At 43.5% G+C, this 16,440-nt stretch overlaps 1 protein-coding gene across 1 annotated transcript in view; it reads right to left on the minus strand.

Moving 5' to 3' along the window:
• The window catches only part of ITGAV (integrin subunit alpha V), a 70,836-nt gene extending 70,292 nt beyond the window's left edge, over window positions 1-544 (minus strand). The window contains exon 1 of the mRNA XM_064158201.1: window positions 161-544. Coding sequence (XP_064014271.1) covers window positions 161-309 — 149 coding nt within the window. The 5' untranslated portion in view covers window positions 310-544. The remainder of the gene's footprint in view (window positions 1-160) is intronic.
• Between the last annotated feature and the right edge of the window lie 15,896 nt (window positions 545-16,440).

The following is a 16,440-nucleotide window of genomic DNA, read 5'->3' on the forward strand; positions in this document are numbered from 1 at the left end:
GGGACGACCCCGCCCTCGGCCACTGACCTGCCACCAACGAACAGAACGAAGGAAGGACCCATCAGGACGAGACCCCCCCTCCCCGGGAAGCGGCAGCCCCTGGCCACCTGAGCCGGGACGGGCGAAGCTCCTGGGGGGCACGACGGGGCGGGGCACTTACGAGGATGGGTCGGGAGCGAAGAAATCCACCGCGAAGCCGAAGTAGCTGCCTTCGGGGCCCGAGTAGACAGCCGGGCGCTCCACGTCCAGGTTGAAGGCACTAGCGGCCGGGGCCAGCGCGGCGCCCAGCAGCAGCCACAACCCCGCCATAGCCCAGCCCGGCCCACTGGGGACAGGGGTCGGGAAGCAGGGGCTGCGTGTTTCCCGCGGCGGGGCGTGGAGCGCAGTCACTTCCTCCCGCCCTGCGCCCAGTTCCCTTTTCTCCTCGGGACAGGGGCGGCAGGAAGGAGCAGCGGCATCATGTGGTGCGGAGGCGGGCCCTGCTCCGCACCGGGCCGGGGCCGCGCCGCCGCTCCCCGCTCGCCTCGCCCTTCCGCCGGCAGAGGCCAGGCCCCACTCGGGGGAGGCTGCGCCCCGCGCCCGAAGGCTGGGCTATGGCACAGTGCGATTGCAAGTGGATTCTCCCCTCGGTTAAGGCACCTGCGTTTTAAAGCAGTGTCTGCTCGACCCGAAGGCATGAGGAGGTCAAGTGTCTTTGAGAAGCGCCGTGCTTTGTCCTCAGAGTGTTTCTCGGTGCTTTTCTTACCATTGGGGACCGTCTGTTTCAGGAAAGCTGTCAACACAAGCAGAGGCTAAACTAAGTGTCACTTATCCATGGAGGAAAACCACCCAACGGTTTAAAACTAATAGGATAGTGAACACAGATGTGGTGCTGAGGGACAGGGTTTAGCGCCAGACTGTACATGTAGTTAGAGAAAGGCTTAGACTCGATGATCCCAAAATTGCCTTTTCCAACCCCAGCAAATCCTTGACTCTATGTGGATGAACGATTGTCGAGTCCCGGGGCCACAGCGAGCCCGGCAGCACCCACGCCAGCCACAGGGATGCCAAGCAGCCGGTGCGGGGCTGTGATGAGCTGGGTCTGTAAAATCTCGATGAAGATACCACCTCCTGCTTCACCACTGTGCTACCCATCACGGGCCAGTGTCCAATCTGAACCTCTCCAGCCACCGGTTGTATGTGGCTTTGTATTGTCTGTCACTAAAAAGATTTTAGCACTGTCATCAGCGTAACTCAGCCAGGTGCAGGCTGCAAATAACACATCACTCACAGCCTTGCCTGCATCAGCCTATGGCTGAGTTCGAGATCTGCTTAGTGTAGCAGTGTCCCAGGAAAAATAAAATATTCTGAAACATCTTTAAAGGGGACATCATATTAATTCATAAAACTCAATACTATTACCATGCAATGACTTTCACAATATTGTCACTAAATGCCTGGCCTTTCCACTTTGCTTTTCTCACACAAGCATGATAAAGTAAAGGGAACATGTAAGGATGTCTTGAACCCATATATACTTGCTAAGGGATGGATTCAGAGTTAAGGGGATTCTGAAAGAAAATAATTTATAAAACAAGCTAATAAAAACCTGCAAAGACATACAAGAAAAAGCCTCATAAATTGTGTCATGTTGTAGATTATGCTGAGGCATCTTTAACAGAAGATGAATTCTAGTACCACAACAACTGCTGCAAACAGTTGAAAATCCTACCTCGAAGGGCTTGTTTGATTTAAAGAGTGGAAATTATATCACTGTCTTTCTAAAGTACTGGAATAACTCCCCTCCAAACCTTTGAACTGGATATCAGAAACCACTGGTGAAATTTTGGACTCAGATTCTACGGGCATTATTTTACTAAGAAATCTGTTAAATTGATTCTAAGTGGACTTCTACAAAGTTCAGCTTTAAAAAGAAAAAAAATAAGCTGTATCATGTAGAGTTCACAGGATTCAGAGCAAATGAAATTAGAAGCCATTTACTGAGAATGTTTTCAATAGAGAGTGATCATCATAGCAAAAGTAATTAAAATTATCAGGAACACTGGTAGACAGCTTAATGCAGTCAGAAGCAAAATGCTTGCAACAGAGCTACTGAAGAGAGCCATGACTTAATAATCCTCATTAGAGCATTTTGCTTTGATTCAATGTAAAGTACGTTCTAAAAAGTATTAATAACTTTGACCTAGGTTCATTCAACACTGTCTTCTTTTCCTTGTAATGAATTACTCATTTAAGGAACCCAAGGACCTTTCACAAGAAAAAAAGAAACAAGGGAAGGAACCCAACATTGATATTGGGTGACCATTTAAATTTGTCACTAATTGAACAGAGGAAGTTGCTTTACAATTAAATACATTAACACTGTCAGAATTTATGTTGACTTGCAAGCTAAATTACTTAGTCTTGAAGCCATCAGAAAATACCAGAGACTAAGAGAAAGAGGCTGAGTAATAGCAATCTTTTAAGAGCTGGATGTAAGATACACAAGCTTTATACACCATGGATACCTGACGAACTTGCTGCTACCTACCTACAGTTAAAGGTTAGTTTGGAAAAAGTATCAGTATGAGGGGAAAAAACAAATCAAAGATCGCGAGAGAGGATTTCACAATAAGTTGAGAAGGGGTTGCGAGTTAAGAGCTTTCCATTTTACACATGCTTTATGTCTAAACTGTTTCCTCCCATCTAGAGACGCATGTTGTCTTGACACTTGCTCAACCCTGCAGTGCTGTTGCTCCACTCTAAGCAGTAAAACAGAAGTATTTTTCAGTCATATGTATTAATACATCTGACAAGTATTTTAAGTACAGGTTTTCAGCAATCTCATGGTCTACATAAGAGCCCCCTAAACATTTCCATATATTCATTCTCACAACTTCCCTGTCCGCGGCAAAGTCTATCACAGCCTGGCAAAGAGCAGCACCCAGAACCTAAGTGATTTGTTCAAGTAAATCCATGTCAGAGCCAGAAAGAAGATCCTGGTAATCCTGTGTTCCAGTCACTTGTTTGTGCTACTGAGTGATAATGATAATTCTTTAATGAGGCAGGCTTGAAAATTGTTCTTCTATCAAGAAAAGGGAGAGAGTTCCTATCCTTAGACTTGATCCTTGTTGCTTGTTGTCCTAACTTTGCTGCCTCCTCATAGGTTAAAAAACTGCATCATTAATAAAGCTTAAATTTTGTTATTTACTCTCTTGTCACAGCTGTTACACTACAGACCTGATCAGAGCAAAACCACAGACGAATTAGTAAGTTCCCAAATTGTAGCAAATAGGGCAGTAAACTAAAAGAAACAAGTGGTTTGTGTGTCCTTTGATCACTAAGTCAGTAGCTTAGGGAAAAGGAGGATTTATTTTCTCTACTTGATTGCATAACTGCACAGCATTACAGAGGCAGTGAAAGATAAGTTACTCTTAAGAAACTAGAACTACTTAACCAAATGATAAATTCTGGCTTCCTCAGGACCAGCTGTGCAGCACTACTGCTTGTGGTCAGCCAGTTGGTAACTGAGAAGCCAGAAGAATAGCTCAGACTTTGCGTCAACTCAGGGGTTACTCACACGTGGGAAAATCGTTTTCCAAACCATCTCCTCTAATCAAGAGAACTTTTCCAACAGCTGTTGCGTGCTTATCTGCTTTCTGCCATCATTTAGGTTGAGGAAGGTGCAGCAGCCTGTCATTCTCCTGACCCAGCACTGAGTGCCTTATTCCACTCCCGCTGACTTTAGTCATCAGCTGCAAGTGGAAACAGTGGTGTTGCTGCTGTCTGGCTTTAGTCTAGACAGCCTGAGAGCATAGCCACAGCTCCCTGTATGGTATCATATACCACTTAGCCTCAACATGGGGGGCAAAATGGAATGTGCAGGCTTGGGACTATACTTCTAAGCAGAGCCAATCTAAAGTAGATGAAGGCAACTTTACTGCTACATCACAGAAGAGATGAAGTGATTGATACCTTGGCTTGCAATGAGCTGCTGTCTCTGACAGAATGATGCACAGAGGAATGAAAGCCTAAAACAAACTTCGCTAGTAACATAAAACAGGAAGTACCCCTACAGTGAATATGTGGTTTTCCTTTACTAGTGTGTTTAGTTCTTAGCACAACCAGAAAACAGATCAAGTCCATCTACAGACATCATCATATTGCATAATGTAAACACATGAATTAAACATTTCTATATTTATTGTCCTGTTTTTGGTTTGGTTTTTTATTTTTTTGGGGGTTGGGGTTTTTTGTGGGTTTTTTTTTTGAGAGAGTGTCTAAAGAACTGCTTCTCTTATTTAATAAATGAAACTAATTTTTTGTTACAAGTTAACTGACAAGACTGTTTTCACTCACATAAGAAGTTATCAACACTGATATATAGCTTTGCAAAGCCCTTGTACTCACTTTTGTGCTATTCCTGAATCTCCAGCCTGTAACATTTACAGAAGGCTTCAGAATATTTTTCCTTGCAATTATGTCTCCTTCTCTCCATGACACTCATCAGCAAGAGATGGTCAGAATCCTGCAATACGGTTTCAACCATGGACTTGCAGGCCACCATGGTCCTACTTAAAAGGCTCAGCAAGATGTTCTGTATGCAAGTGATAAGCTTCAACCTCTTAGTGGATCCAGTGCTTCACAGTATCAGTAGTTTTAAATATCTGAAGCAAAGAAAGGATTACCACTGATGTATTATAGATACTATTATTAGTGTTCTAGAAAAGCCATTATTCACATAAGTTTAGTACATATTTTGCTCTTGAGCTATCCAGACATTTGGACTTATGAAGAAGCTCAGTTGCCTTTTGAAGAATTAAGTTGGTTTCTAACAAGGCAGTAGAAAACAAACTTAATGACCAAAAAATAGATGTGATATATTATTTTGGTTTGGTCAGTGATGCCTTCTCTTCCATTTCTTGTTTAATATTAATGTTCTTTTTCTTGGAAGAAAACCACATTAAATCTGTAAGCTGTGGAAACATTACTGTGTGAGAAACACGAGGAAGCCACTCCTGTTGTGTTGTAGGCTTTTATTGCCCCTCTGAGCAATTTGCCGCATCAGCTTAAACTCATCAAGCTGTCCTTAACCCAAGGCTATAAGGCAATGTTTTCTTTAGGACAATGAGAATGCGGTTAGGTTTTTTAAATCGGCTTCTAGCTGGTGAAAAACATTGTGTGAAGTTTGAAATCTTCCACTTCCAAAGGAAGTGAGTCTTGCTAGGATGGTTTTTCCCCCCTTATTTGTTCAATACTTATAGTTCTATTACTTCAGTGTTAGTCAATGTCTTTCTACCGCCCCCTTTTTTCGTGTGTTTTGTAGAACACTTGTTACTCACCAGGCCTTTAACATGAGGATTTCATAGCACCAAGTTCAGGGACAGCTCTGCTTGATTTACTACAGGATTCAGTTTTTTTTCAATCTGACAACATTAGTCATTATAAATCACACTCATGTCTCAGGCTTTGATTCACAGAGCACTTCTGCAGATCTAACAAACAAATGTATCCAGATGTTGCTCAGTAACCTCCCAAAGACTGAGACATATTTTTAAAAGCTATTTAGATGCTCCGAGGGCTGGAGCACTTCTGAGGACAGGCTACAACAGCTGGGGCTCTGCAGCCTGGAGAAGAGAAAGCCTCGAGGAGACCTTGGGGTGGCCTTCCATTATCTGAAGGGGATCTACAGGAGGGCTGGGGAGAGATTATTTCCAAGGTCTTGTAACAGGATGAGGAGTAATGGGTTTCAACTGGCAGTGGGGTGATTTCAACTAGATGTTAGGAAAGGATTCTTTCCAGTGAGGGTGGTGAGACACTGGCACAGGTTGCCCAGGGAGGTTGCAGATGCTCCCTCCCTGGAAATGTTCAAGGCCAGAATGGATGAGGCGTTGAGCGACCTGTTCTACTGGGAGGTGTCTCTGCCTATGATGGGGGGTTGGAACTGGATGATCCTTGAGGTCCCCTCCAACCCAAACCATTCTATGATTCTTAAACAGTATTTTTACTCTAGAGAAAAGAATTGACAGGAAATTATGTAAAGGAGGAGAAAAAGAGCAGGATAAAAAAAGACCAACCCCCTTGTAATATTCTCTAGGCAATTTCCATAAAAATAGTCTCACAATATCCATGCACGTATGAGGTGTAATAGACAAAGTTAAACACCACCCCACAACATGACGGGGTGTGGGAACACACCAGCCCACAGAGGAAAGCCTGGAAGTCAGCCTCCAGAATCAGAGCAGCGCTTCAGCTAATCATACTGAAGGACCTTTCAAGAGCCAGGCAGGAAGAAATGGGAGCCTCCTGTCTCTTGGTGGGATAGTTGTCTCTAGAGATTTCTGGAAGGAGATGAGGAGAATTGCTTATCTAGAGTACAGTGGAGTTGACTTTCTGCTTTTGGAGTAGGAAAAGAGAACAGATGAAAGAAAACACCTACATCACAGGCCATCCTTGCTTTGATTACTTACATGGAACACATGTTGTGTACACAAGGTGTTTCTGTCTTCCTGCTTCTCCTGCCCTGCTGAAGAGCTGACCTCACAGAGCAGCTATCTAGCCCTCTAGACAAAAAAGCTCTGTCTGCCTATGCTGGTCACTGCTGTTGTGGCCAATTCCATCAGACAGAATGGCTTTGCTTCCTGATCCACCCTTCCATTTTGATTCCACAGAGCTAGTAAATACACAGCAGGCAGAATTAGTACAAAAGTCCTAATATTACACTTGATTAAATAATCATGCCTACTCTCTGAAGCACTGTCACTTCTGCCCTACTTTCCCAAGAAGGGAAGTCACTCACTGTATACCATGAATTGAACTCTACTATTTTGCATTCAGAGAAGACTCTCTAGAACACAGCTTTTATATAAGCATCTCCCCAAAAGTGAGGCAGGAATAGTTTTGTGTCCATCATCTTATTCTTAACTACATTCACATTTCTGGAGCCCCCAACACAAGAAAGACATGGAACTGTTGGAGCAAGTCCAGAGGAGGCCTCAAAGATGCTCAGAGGGCTGCAGCAGCTCCGCTAAAAGGACAAGCTACAAGAATTTGGGCTCTGCAACCTGGAGAAGAGAAGGCTTCCAGGAGGCCTTGAAGTGGCCTTCCAGTATCTGAAGAGGGCTACAGGAGGGCTGGGGTGGGACTATTGACAAGGCGTTGTAATGACAGGATGACGAGCAATGGATTTAAACTGAAAGAGGGGAGATTTAAACTGGATGTTAGGAAGAAGTTCTTTCCAGTGAGGGTGGTGGATGCTCCCTGGCACAGGTTGCCCAGGGAGGTTGTGGCTGCTCCCTCCCTGGAGGTGTTGAAGGCCAGATTGGATGAGGCCTTGAGCAACCTGTTTTAGTGGGAGGTATCCCTGCCTATGGTGGGGGGTTGGAACTGGATGATCTTTGAGGTCCCTTCCAACCTAAACCATTCTGTGATTCTTTCCAGAAAACCTTTTCCTTCTTTTGCCTGTTACTGTTTTGGTACCATTTTAAGTACCAACATTTCTGCCACAACAAGTGTGTCCAGAACACACATCTCCATTATTTATTTAGAAAGTGGAGGTGACTTTTTTCCATCATGCATTTTCATGCTAGGAGCAGGTGTTGATCTGTTGGAGCACAGGAGAGCCCTGCAGAGGGGCCTTGACAGGTTGGATGGATGGGCAGAGGCCAATGGGATGAGAATTAGCAAGGATAAGTGCAGGGTTCTATCCTTTGGCCACAACAACCCACAAGTCCTATGAGAAGAGGCTGAGGAAGCTGAGGTTGTTTAGCCTGAAGAAGAGGAGGCTCAGGGGTGACCTCACTGCTGCCTACAACTACCTGATCTTGGAGGTCTCTTCTAACCTGGTTGATTCTATGATTCAAAGGAATCTACTAATGCTCAGTCTCCAAAAGCAGCCTGCTTTGCTTTTTATTTTACTGTTCTAGAAAGATAATGTCACATCTTGCTTTGAAATATCTCTCTTCTACTGCTCCTGTATTACAGTGACACTTTTATGTTCCCACTAAAGGATTTAGAACAAAACCAAGTTTGAAATATCAGAATTCCCTGGTTGGCAGTAAGTTAGTAATAAGCTGAAACTTTAAAAATATTGAAGAAGAATTCGATGGCAAAACGGCAGGATGCAGAGCAAGTGGAGTTTAAAGACAATAGGGCAAAGTTGAGCCAAGCTCCTTACTATCTGATACTCTGTTCTTTCACACTCAAGTACAAACCCACTTAAAATTGGAGACCAACTGACATGGAAAAAAGCAATCTCCCTCCCCCTCTCTCTCCAAAAGTGTTTCAGGTGTTTGAGACCAGATGTCCCAGGCCCTGAAAAACCAGATCAGCTATCAGCTGTAGCCTCGACTTCAGACGACAGGTTCCTACCATCTTAGAGAATGCCTCAGAATTCAAACTGCTTTGCCCCACATCTGCAAATCCTCTTTCTCCTCAAAGGACACCAATTCACCTTCACTTTAAAAGCCATTACATTTTGATGCTCTGTATCCAAGGAATACTGTCTGGCATTAAAGGAAAGCATGTAATTATCTACAAAACAATATATTGGTGACTGTCTTGGTTCAGTTCAAGGATCAATATTTATACCAAGGAATGAAGCTACAGAAAATGGACCAAAATAGACTATAGACTTAGTTCCTTAACCATTCTAACTGAGGGTTTGGCGGGGGGGGGGGGGGTGGGGGGTGGGGGGGTGGGGAGGAGGGGGAATGCAGGGTGGTGTTTGGTGGAGGTTTGGTTTTGGTTTACAAGTTTGTGTTGTTTTTCTCTAACCCCCCCTGGCAGGGGGGTTGGACCAGATGATCTTTTGAGGTCCCTTCCAGCCAGCTCCTGACATTCTAGGATTCTATGATACTAGCCTGCAATTGCCAGGAGGTTTTGTTTTAGTGGAATCCCAGTTGGGTGGTTCTGGCGAAAGAACTTTTTCTGTATCTATCAGAGAAGTCTGCCAGTTAAAGCTGAGAAGAGGTAGAAACTGAAGACGCTTCAATGCTTCAAGAGCATATTTGAAAGCTTTTGCCTTTTGCTGTCTTGGGGGAAGATTCTTCATTTCACTTCTCCCTGCTTCCCCATACATACAAAACAATGAGTGATTATTTATGTATAGCAAGTGTTCTGTAGAGCTGTAACTTGATATTTCTGTGTGGAGGACACTGTGTCTATTTATAGAATACAGGCTTTTTGTATTGACAAGAAAAGACTGGAGAGCTTGTGGTGCAAGGCTGATACCACTAGCACAAAGTGCAGTTAGACATCTGTTAGGTTCTCAGCCAGAGTAAATGGTCACAAAGTTGAGGTGACAGCAGTTACTTTTGTTTTGATCCCTTATAGTTCATCCCCTTTATAGGCTGGCAGATATTTGAAGAGAGATGCTCTTTCTGACCAGCTTTCCTAATCCTTCTTCTCTCCATTTCATAAACAAAGCCCTGGAGTGTTTAGAGCACGCTCCTGGGCACTATCATGCTTTACATGAATGCAGCCCAAAAGGAAAATACAGCCAATTGATTTACACAATCATTAGTATGATAGCTGATATACACTGGAGAGGTCTGTCAGAAGAGCCTCCCTTATGTGGTGTTCTGTGGGAACCAAAAAAGGGAGTAAGCTAAACGTGATGAATGATATATGTTTGGAGCGCATCGCTGTCTATCCTTGATGCAGTCAGATTGAGGATAGAAACATTGTGAATTGGTATTCTCACCTTGTGTAACATTCGCATAGAAGTGACATAACTTAGAACAAAGAACTGAAAAAAATCTGTGTTAAAATAGCTAACATCTTGCTATTACTTCACTGTTATCCAATAAAAATGTTGGGAACAATATTTTATCCAATCATTGTATTCCAGAACTTATAGAATGGGATAGAAAAGCCTGTGAATATAGCAATAAACAGCCTTTGGCTTTTGGGCCTTGGCTTTCAGCTTCAGCTTTGTCTGTTGTGTCCCTATTTTGTCCGTCACCAACAAATATATACAGCAACAGTGTTCAGAGTTGGAAGAAAAAGAAGACAAAATAAAGTAAGGAAGACTGAAGATTAAAGGTTTCTTCTCTACAACCTTTGCTGTTAGCTAATTTTTAAGGAAGCATTAAGATGCAGCTAGAGAATTTTTCAAGTGGTGGTTAACCTTTAGAGTAGCCACAGAATTGCCTAAACTAGAAAAAAACCTTTAAAAATCATCAAGTCAAATAATTAACCTGGCACTAACAAGTCCTTGACTAAACCATATCCTTAGGCACTACATCTACACAACTCTTGAAAATCTCCAGGGATGGGGACTCTACCATCTCCCTGGGCAAGCCTTTCCAAAGCCTGAGAACCCTTTCAGTGAAGAAATTCTTCCTAATGTCCAACCTAAACTTCCCTTGCCACAACTAGAGGCAATCAACTCTTCTTCTAACACTTGTTACTTGGCTCCATTGTTTCCAAACTAGATCTGAACAAGGGAACACATCAAACATTAATAAGGTTGGTAGAAAACACTGCAATGGATTTATGTTATTGTATAAAGACCAAACAACTGGAATGTCTTTGGATCCAGTCTTTACATGTAATGTTCAGAGCAGGAGATGGACAGCCTTAGCATCAGAAGGTAAACCAGGGAATAAAACCGGAATGGAAAGGAGACGTTAATAGCATAAAAGGTCTCCTAGAACAGGAAGCCTGCTAAAATGTATTAAATGCCAGATAAATGTAAGGTTTTAGCTGATTTTCTACAACTACAGAAGATGTGCTGCACTGATCATAGGCTGAAAAGACAGTTTCATCCCAACATGGTCCCAAGGATGCATCATATGTAGAACCCCAATGGCTGACTGCACAAAGAATATTTTTTTAGCCTTACCAGCCTTCTATAATAATTTCCTCTTCTCTTCCCTTCAGGAATGCTCTACTTTCTTTCCATTCACATTTTTGAATGGAAACCCATGATGCCTTTCCATTGTATCTTGCTTTACACAGAATCACAGCACATTAGGTGTTGGAAGGGACCTCGAAACCTCAGCTAGTCCAACCTTCCTTTAATTTAGGAAACATCTCATACTTCAGAAACATCTCCTGAGTTTTAAGCCAGGCTTGCTCAAATTTATGTCCAAATGCATTCCATCACAAATGTAAAATAAAGAGGCTCCCTATGAGGTTTCTTGAAATTAAATGCTGCTATTTTTTGATTGAAGGCACTGATTACTTTTTGTCATGCATTTCACTAACATGCTATCAGGGGGTCTATTGTGGTCACATATTAATGCTATAACATCATAAATGAATAAAACATCTTGACCTTATTGCTAATACCAGCAACAGGCACTCTCTGTAAAAAGACAGAGCATCTATTGAAATGAAGGAACTGAAAGTGACCAACTAAGACAAGGTCACTTCTAAGCCTCTAGTACTAGTGCAAGAGGAAGAGAGAGGATGATTTGCAGATATCACTGTAAAAGCACTTAAAAGTGATCATGGCCACACCGAATATACCCAGGACAGAAACAGGAACAAAGGCTGCCCGCTCCTTCAAGATTTTACAGATTAAGGCTCATTTGTAGAACAGAATCAAGCACCTTAAAGAGAAAGTTTGTGATTTTTTGTCAGAAGTGCTTCTAGCACTGAAATACATCAAGAGACTGTACTCTTCACAACCACAAGATGTCAAATCCCTTTTGATACCCACTTTCTGTACTTGGCATCACATCAAAGCAAAGGCAGACATAGGATGTAACTTTGTCTTTATGTATTTTTCCCTGGAGACCTAATAATACAAGCTAGGAGGAGTCACATGAAAAACAAGATGTAGCAGAGCTATGGCATTACTGTTTTTCCAAAAGGTAATAAAAATCTGTGGAGATTCAAAAGGAGAAACAAGGAATGTACTTGGGAGAGAAATCCATCACATGCTACATCTAGTAGAGGAAATCCTCCACACTAAGAATTGTCAGAGGCTCCATGTAGCAGGCATCCTCAAGCGTTATGTGGGGTCACCCTTTTCTTACCTCTTTCTTCCCCATGAGCCTGGGTTTTGGAACGTGCTAAATGCTCTCTTGGTCTGATACAGTGCTGCTGTTTTGCAGTTCCTTTGGCTTTTCCCGATCTCTTTTTTCCAATTTTCTTCCTGCTCATATTGCTGTCATTCCGGGGGTAGTCTTCCTGAGATGCTTCCGCTGAAACATATATAAGAGATATTTGAATACAAGAGCCATCTCATTCTCTCAGCTTAGGGCTGTAACAATTTCACTGTGAGGGAAACAAAGATGTAACTTTGTAACACTTTGAGTCGAGTCACTCTACACTCCAATCACAATCACTCCGCAGTTTCAGTAAAGCATTAAAAAGCAGCGCACAGAACACCACCACCACAACAACCACTTTGTGAACTTTCCACGTATGTTAGTTGCAAGATACACAAGCTCACCAAATGTTTAAGTATAGCATTGCTTACCTTATCCAGGTTCTTTTTAAAAAAGGGCATAAACAACATTGCAACACAGGTAGAAATGAACATTCAGAAAGGCCAAGATGTTTTTTTGACACCTGTTCCACACATCTGCCTGAAGCACTGCCATGTCCATAAAAAATACAGTTATTTGTAGGTGCACATTTCATGTTCAATCTGCTAAAGAAACACAACCTATTCTGTCAATTTGGAACTGCCAAGTTATCACTGCTGTGGCCAAAGTTTATCAGCAGTAAAACCTCCCCTTGATAAAGAGCAGCTGGAGAGAGTGCCCATTAAATAATGGCAACATTTCTGTAACAAGTGTCTGATAGATAATTTAATATTTAAGGTCAGGCTTTCCATTTAATTTTTCTCCTTGTTTTTTCCAGGACTTTAAGACAAGTGGGGAGCTCTGCTTTAATTAATGAAACAGTGGCAAGCAGAAGATTAAATCACCAGTCTCCAAAAATCCTAGTATTTACAGCTAGCTAGTTTAAGCAGCTTTTTGTGTGTGGTGGAAGTGAGATATGAGAGTACATTTAAATTAATCATACAATCAGTCAGGGTTGGAAAACACCACAAGGATCACAGAAACACAAGACCATCTAGTTCCAAACCCCTGCCATGGGCAGGGACACTGCACACTAGATCAGGATGTTCAGAACCTCATCCAGCCTGGCCTTAAACACCTCCATGGATGGGGCTTCCACCACCTCCCTGGGCAAAGCTGTTCCAGGGTCTCCCCACCCCTCATGGGTGAAGAGCTTCCTAACATCCAGTCTGATCTACCCATTTCTAGCATTATTCCATTCCCCCCCCCCCCCCCCCCCCCCCCCCGTCCTATCACTACCTGATATCCTAAAAAATCTCTCCCCAACTTTCTTGTAGCCCCCTTAGGATACTGAAAGGCCATAATAAGTTCACCTCAGAGCCTTCTCCTCCCCAGACTGAACAGCCCCAAATCCCTCAGTCTTTCTTCATAGCAGAGCAGCTCCAGCTCTCTGATCATCCTTGTGGCCCTTCTCTGGACAACTTCCAGCACATCCATATCTCTCTTGTAATAGGGGCTCCAGAACTGAACCATAGAATTAACCAGGTTGGAAATGACCTCCAGGATCATCCAGTCCAACCTATCTCCTAACCCTTCTAATTAAACCATGGTGCTAAATGCTTCAATCTCCTTTTTAGCACCTCCAGGGATGGTGACTCCACCACCTCCCCAGGCAGCCCATTCCAATGCCAATCTCTCTTTCTGTGAAGGACTTCTTCCTAACATCCAGGCTGAGCCTGCCCTGGCACAGTTTGAGACTGCGTCCTCTTGTTCTGCCACTGGGTGTCTGGGAGCAGAGACCAGACCCCACCTGGCTACAGCCTTCCTTTAGGTAGTTGTAGACAGCAATGAGGTCACCCCTGAGCCTCCTCTTCTCCAGGCTAAACAACTCCAGCTCCCTCAGCCGCTCCTCACAGGGCTGTGCCCCAGCCCCATCACCAGCCTTAGTGCCCTTCTCTGGACACATTCAAGCACCTCAACATCTCTCTTAAATTGAGGAGCCCAGAACTGGACACAGGACTCAAAGTGTGCCCTAACCAGTGCTGAGTACAGGGGCAGAATGACTTCCCTTGTCCTGCTGGCCACACTCTTCCTGATACAGAGCAGGATGCCATTGGCCTTCTCGGCCACCAACACCCCCAAGCACCACATCCAAACCCCCTTTAAACATATCCAGAGTTGGGGACTCCACCACCTCCCTGGGCCACCCATTCCATGCCTGACCTCTCTTGCTGGGAAAAAAAGATTTCCTAATGTCCAGTCTAAACTCACCCAGTTGCAGCTTGAGGCCATTCCCTCCTCTTCTATCACTATTTACCTGTGAGACCAGCACCAGATTCTCCATGATATCCTTTCAGGTAGTTGTAGACAGCAATGAAGTCTCCCCTCAGCCTCCTCTTTTTCACACTAAATAGCCCCAGCTCCTTCAGTCACTTTTCATAAGATTTATTGTCCAGGCCCTTCAGCAGCTTTGTTGCCCTTCTCTGCACTCAAGAGTCCCACAACAGCAAGCACTAGGACAGATAGCATGCTGCACTTGTTAGATTTGTCCACACAAGTGCTCAGTAACCAAGGTGCTGAGAAGACAGAGTACTAGCATATTTCCTCAAGAATCATCACAGTCATAGCCACCTTACACCTCTCACCCAGCACTCAATTAGGAGATGATGCAAACAACAGTGAAAGCTGAAAGGGACAGGAATGAAGTTACTGCAGAGGTATAGAATCATTAAGGTTGGAAATGACCTGCAAGATCAAGTCCAGCTGTAACTCAGCTACTATGATCATTGACCTATATCCTTTACAGCCTGGTATCAACCCATTAAGCGTCTTGGACTAAGCCTTCCTGCTCTCCTCACAGTGAAATACTGTATTTTTGACTCATAGAAACTGGTTGGTCACTACAGTGAAGATACAGCTATTTTAGGATTCAGTATATCTTATTTTCCCATAACTGAGTCACTAATTTCAGGAACCTTTCATCAATAAAAACAACTCAGCAGTAAGTCCCATCCAGGTGGACTCCATTCTGTCACACTGTTGATTTCTGAAGTATCAATCTGCTCTAAGAAAGGCCTTTTCTTTCATTTTAAATCAAGAATTCATTGACTGGAATGCCCTGTCAGCGGCAAATGGAAGCTTAACTCACAGGATTGAGAACTTCTAATAGGCTACATTCAAGCCTATCTTCAAGGCAAAGGAACAAGTAGCAGCATATCACTACTAATCCTCCAAGGTATGCCTGAGTACTATACTAACAAAGACTTCTTTAAAAGCAGTCACTGCTTCCATGGCTGGAAATCTAGACACATCGACCAAGCCAAGATGCTAGAATAAGTCCAGTCAGGAAAAGTGCCAGAATAAGTCTAGGTGAAAAAGAAAACCAAAAAGGCACAGCCAACTGTTTCTTGACAATGTCAAACGATCAGTCAATAACTAGTGCCTAAGAAAACAAAGTTTTCCTTCAACTAACTTACAGATATTCAACTTATTTAAATACTATGGAAGGCAACTGTCCTAACTAGACAGATTATAGAATCATAGAATCAACCAGGTTGGAAGACACCTCCAAGCTCACTCAGTCCAACCTATCACCAAGCCCTATCCAATCAACTAGACCATGGCACTAAGTACCCCATCCAGTCTTTTCTTGAACACCTCCAGGGATGGCAACTCCACCACCTCCCTGGGCAGCCCATTCCAATGGCAAATCACTCTCTCTGTGAAGAACTTCCTCCTAACATCCAGCCTAGACCTCCCCCAGCACAGCCTGAGACTGCACCCCCTTGTCCTGTTGCTGGTTGCCTGGGAGAAGAAACCAACCCCCACCTGCCTACAACCAGGTCCCCTCCAACTCCTACCATTCTATGGTTCTGATGTTTAAGTGATGCATGGATAAAGGAGTTTTGCACCACAACTCTTTCTCTCTCCATTTCACAGAATCACAGAAAGATCCAGGTTGGCAAAGCCCTTCAGAATCACCAAGTCTAACCTATAACCCTACTCTACAAGGTTCACCTTAAACCATATCCCTAAGCACCACATCCAAATCACCCTTAAATATATCCAGGGTCAGTGACTCCACTCCCTGGGCAGCTCATTCCAGTCCCAAATCACTTTCTCTGTGAAAAACTTTTTCCTCATGTCCAATCTAAACCTCTCCAGTCTCAGCTTGAGGCCATTCCCCCTTGTTCTGTCTGCAATTACCTATGAGAAGAGACTAGCAGCCCCCTCTCCACAATATCCCTTCAAGTAGTTGTAGACAGCAATGAGGTCTCCCCTCAGCTTCCTCTTTTGCACACTAACCAGTGTTTCATTATCTGAAATCTGTGTTAATTACCCTGTGATCCTGCCACTGCAAAACGCACTGTGGCAAAAATTTAACATATTTAGATCAGTGAAACAGACCAATATTACAGAAATCAGTATTATGTCATCTACCAGCCACTAAGACAAAATATAGAAAGCCAATTTTTGTTTG

Source organism: Pogoniulus pusillus, chromosome 2 (assembly GCF_015220805.1).
Source record: "Pogoniulus pusillus isolate bPogPus1 chromosome 2, bPogPus1.pri, whole genome shotgun sequence".
Taxonomy (NCBI): domain Eukaryota; kingdom Metazoa; phylum Chordata; class Aves; order Piciformes; family Lybiidae; genus Pogoniulus; species Pogoniulus pusillus.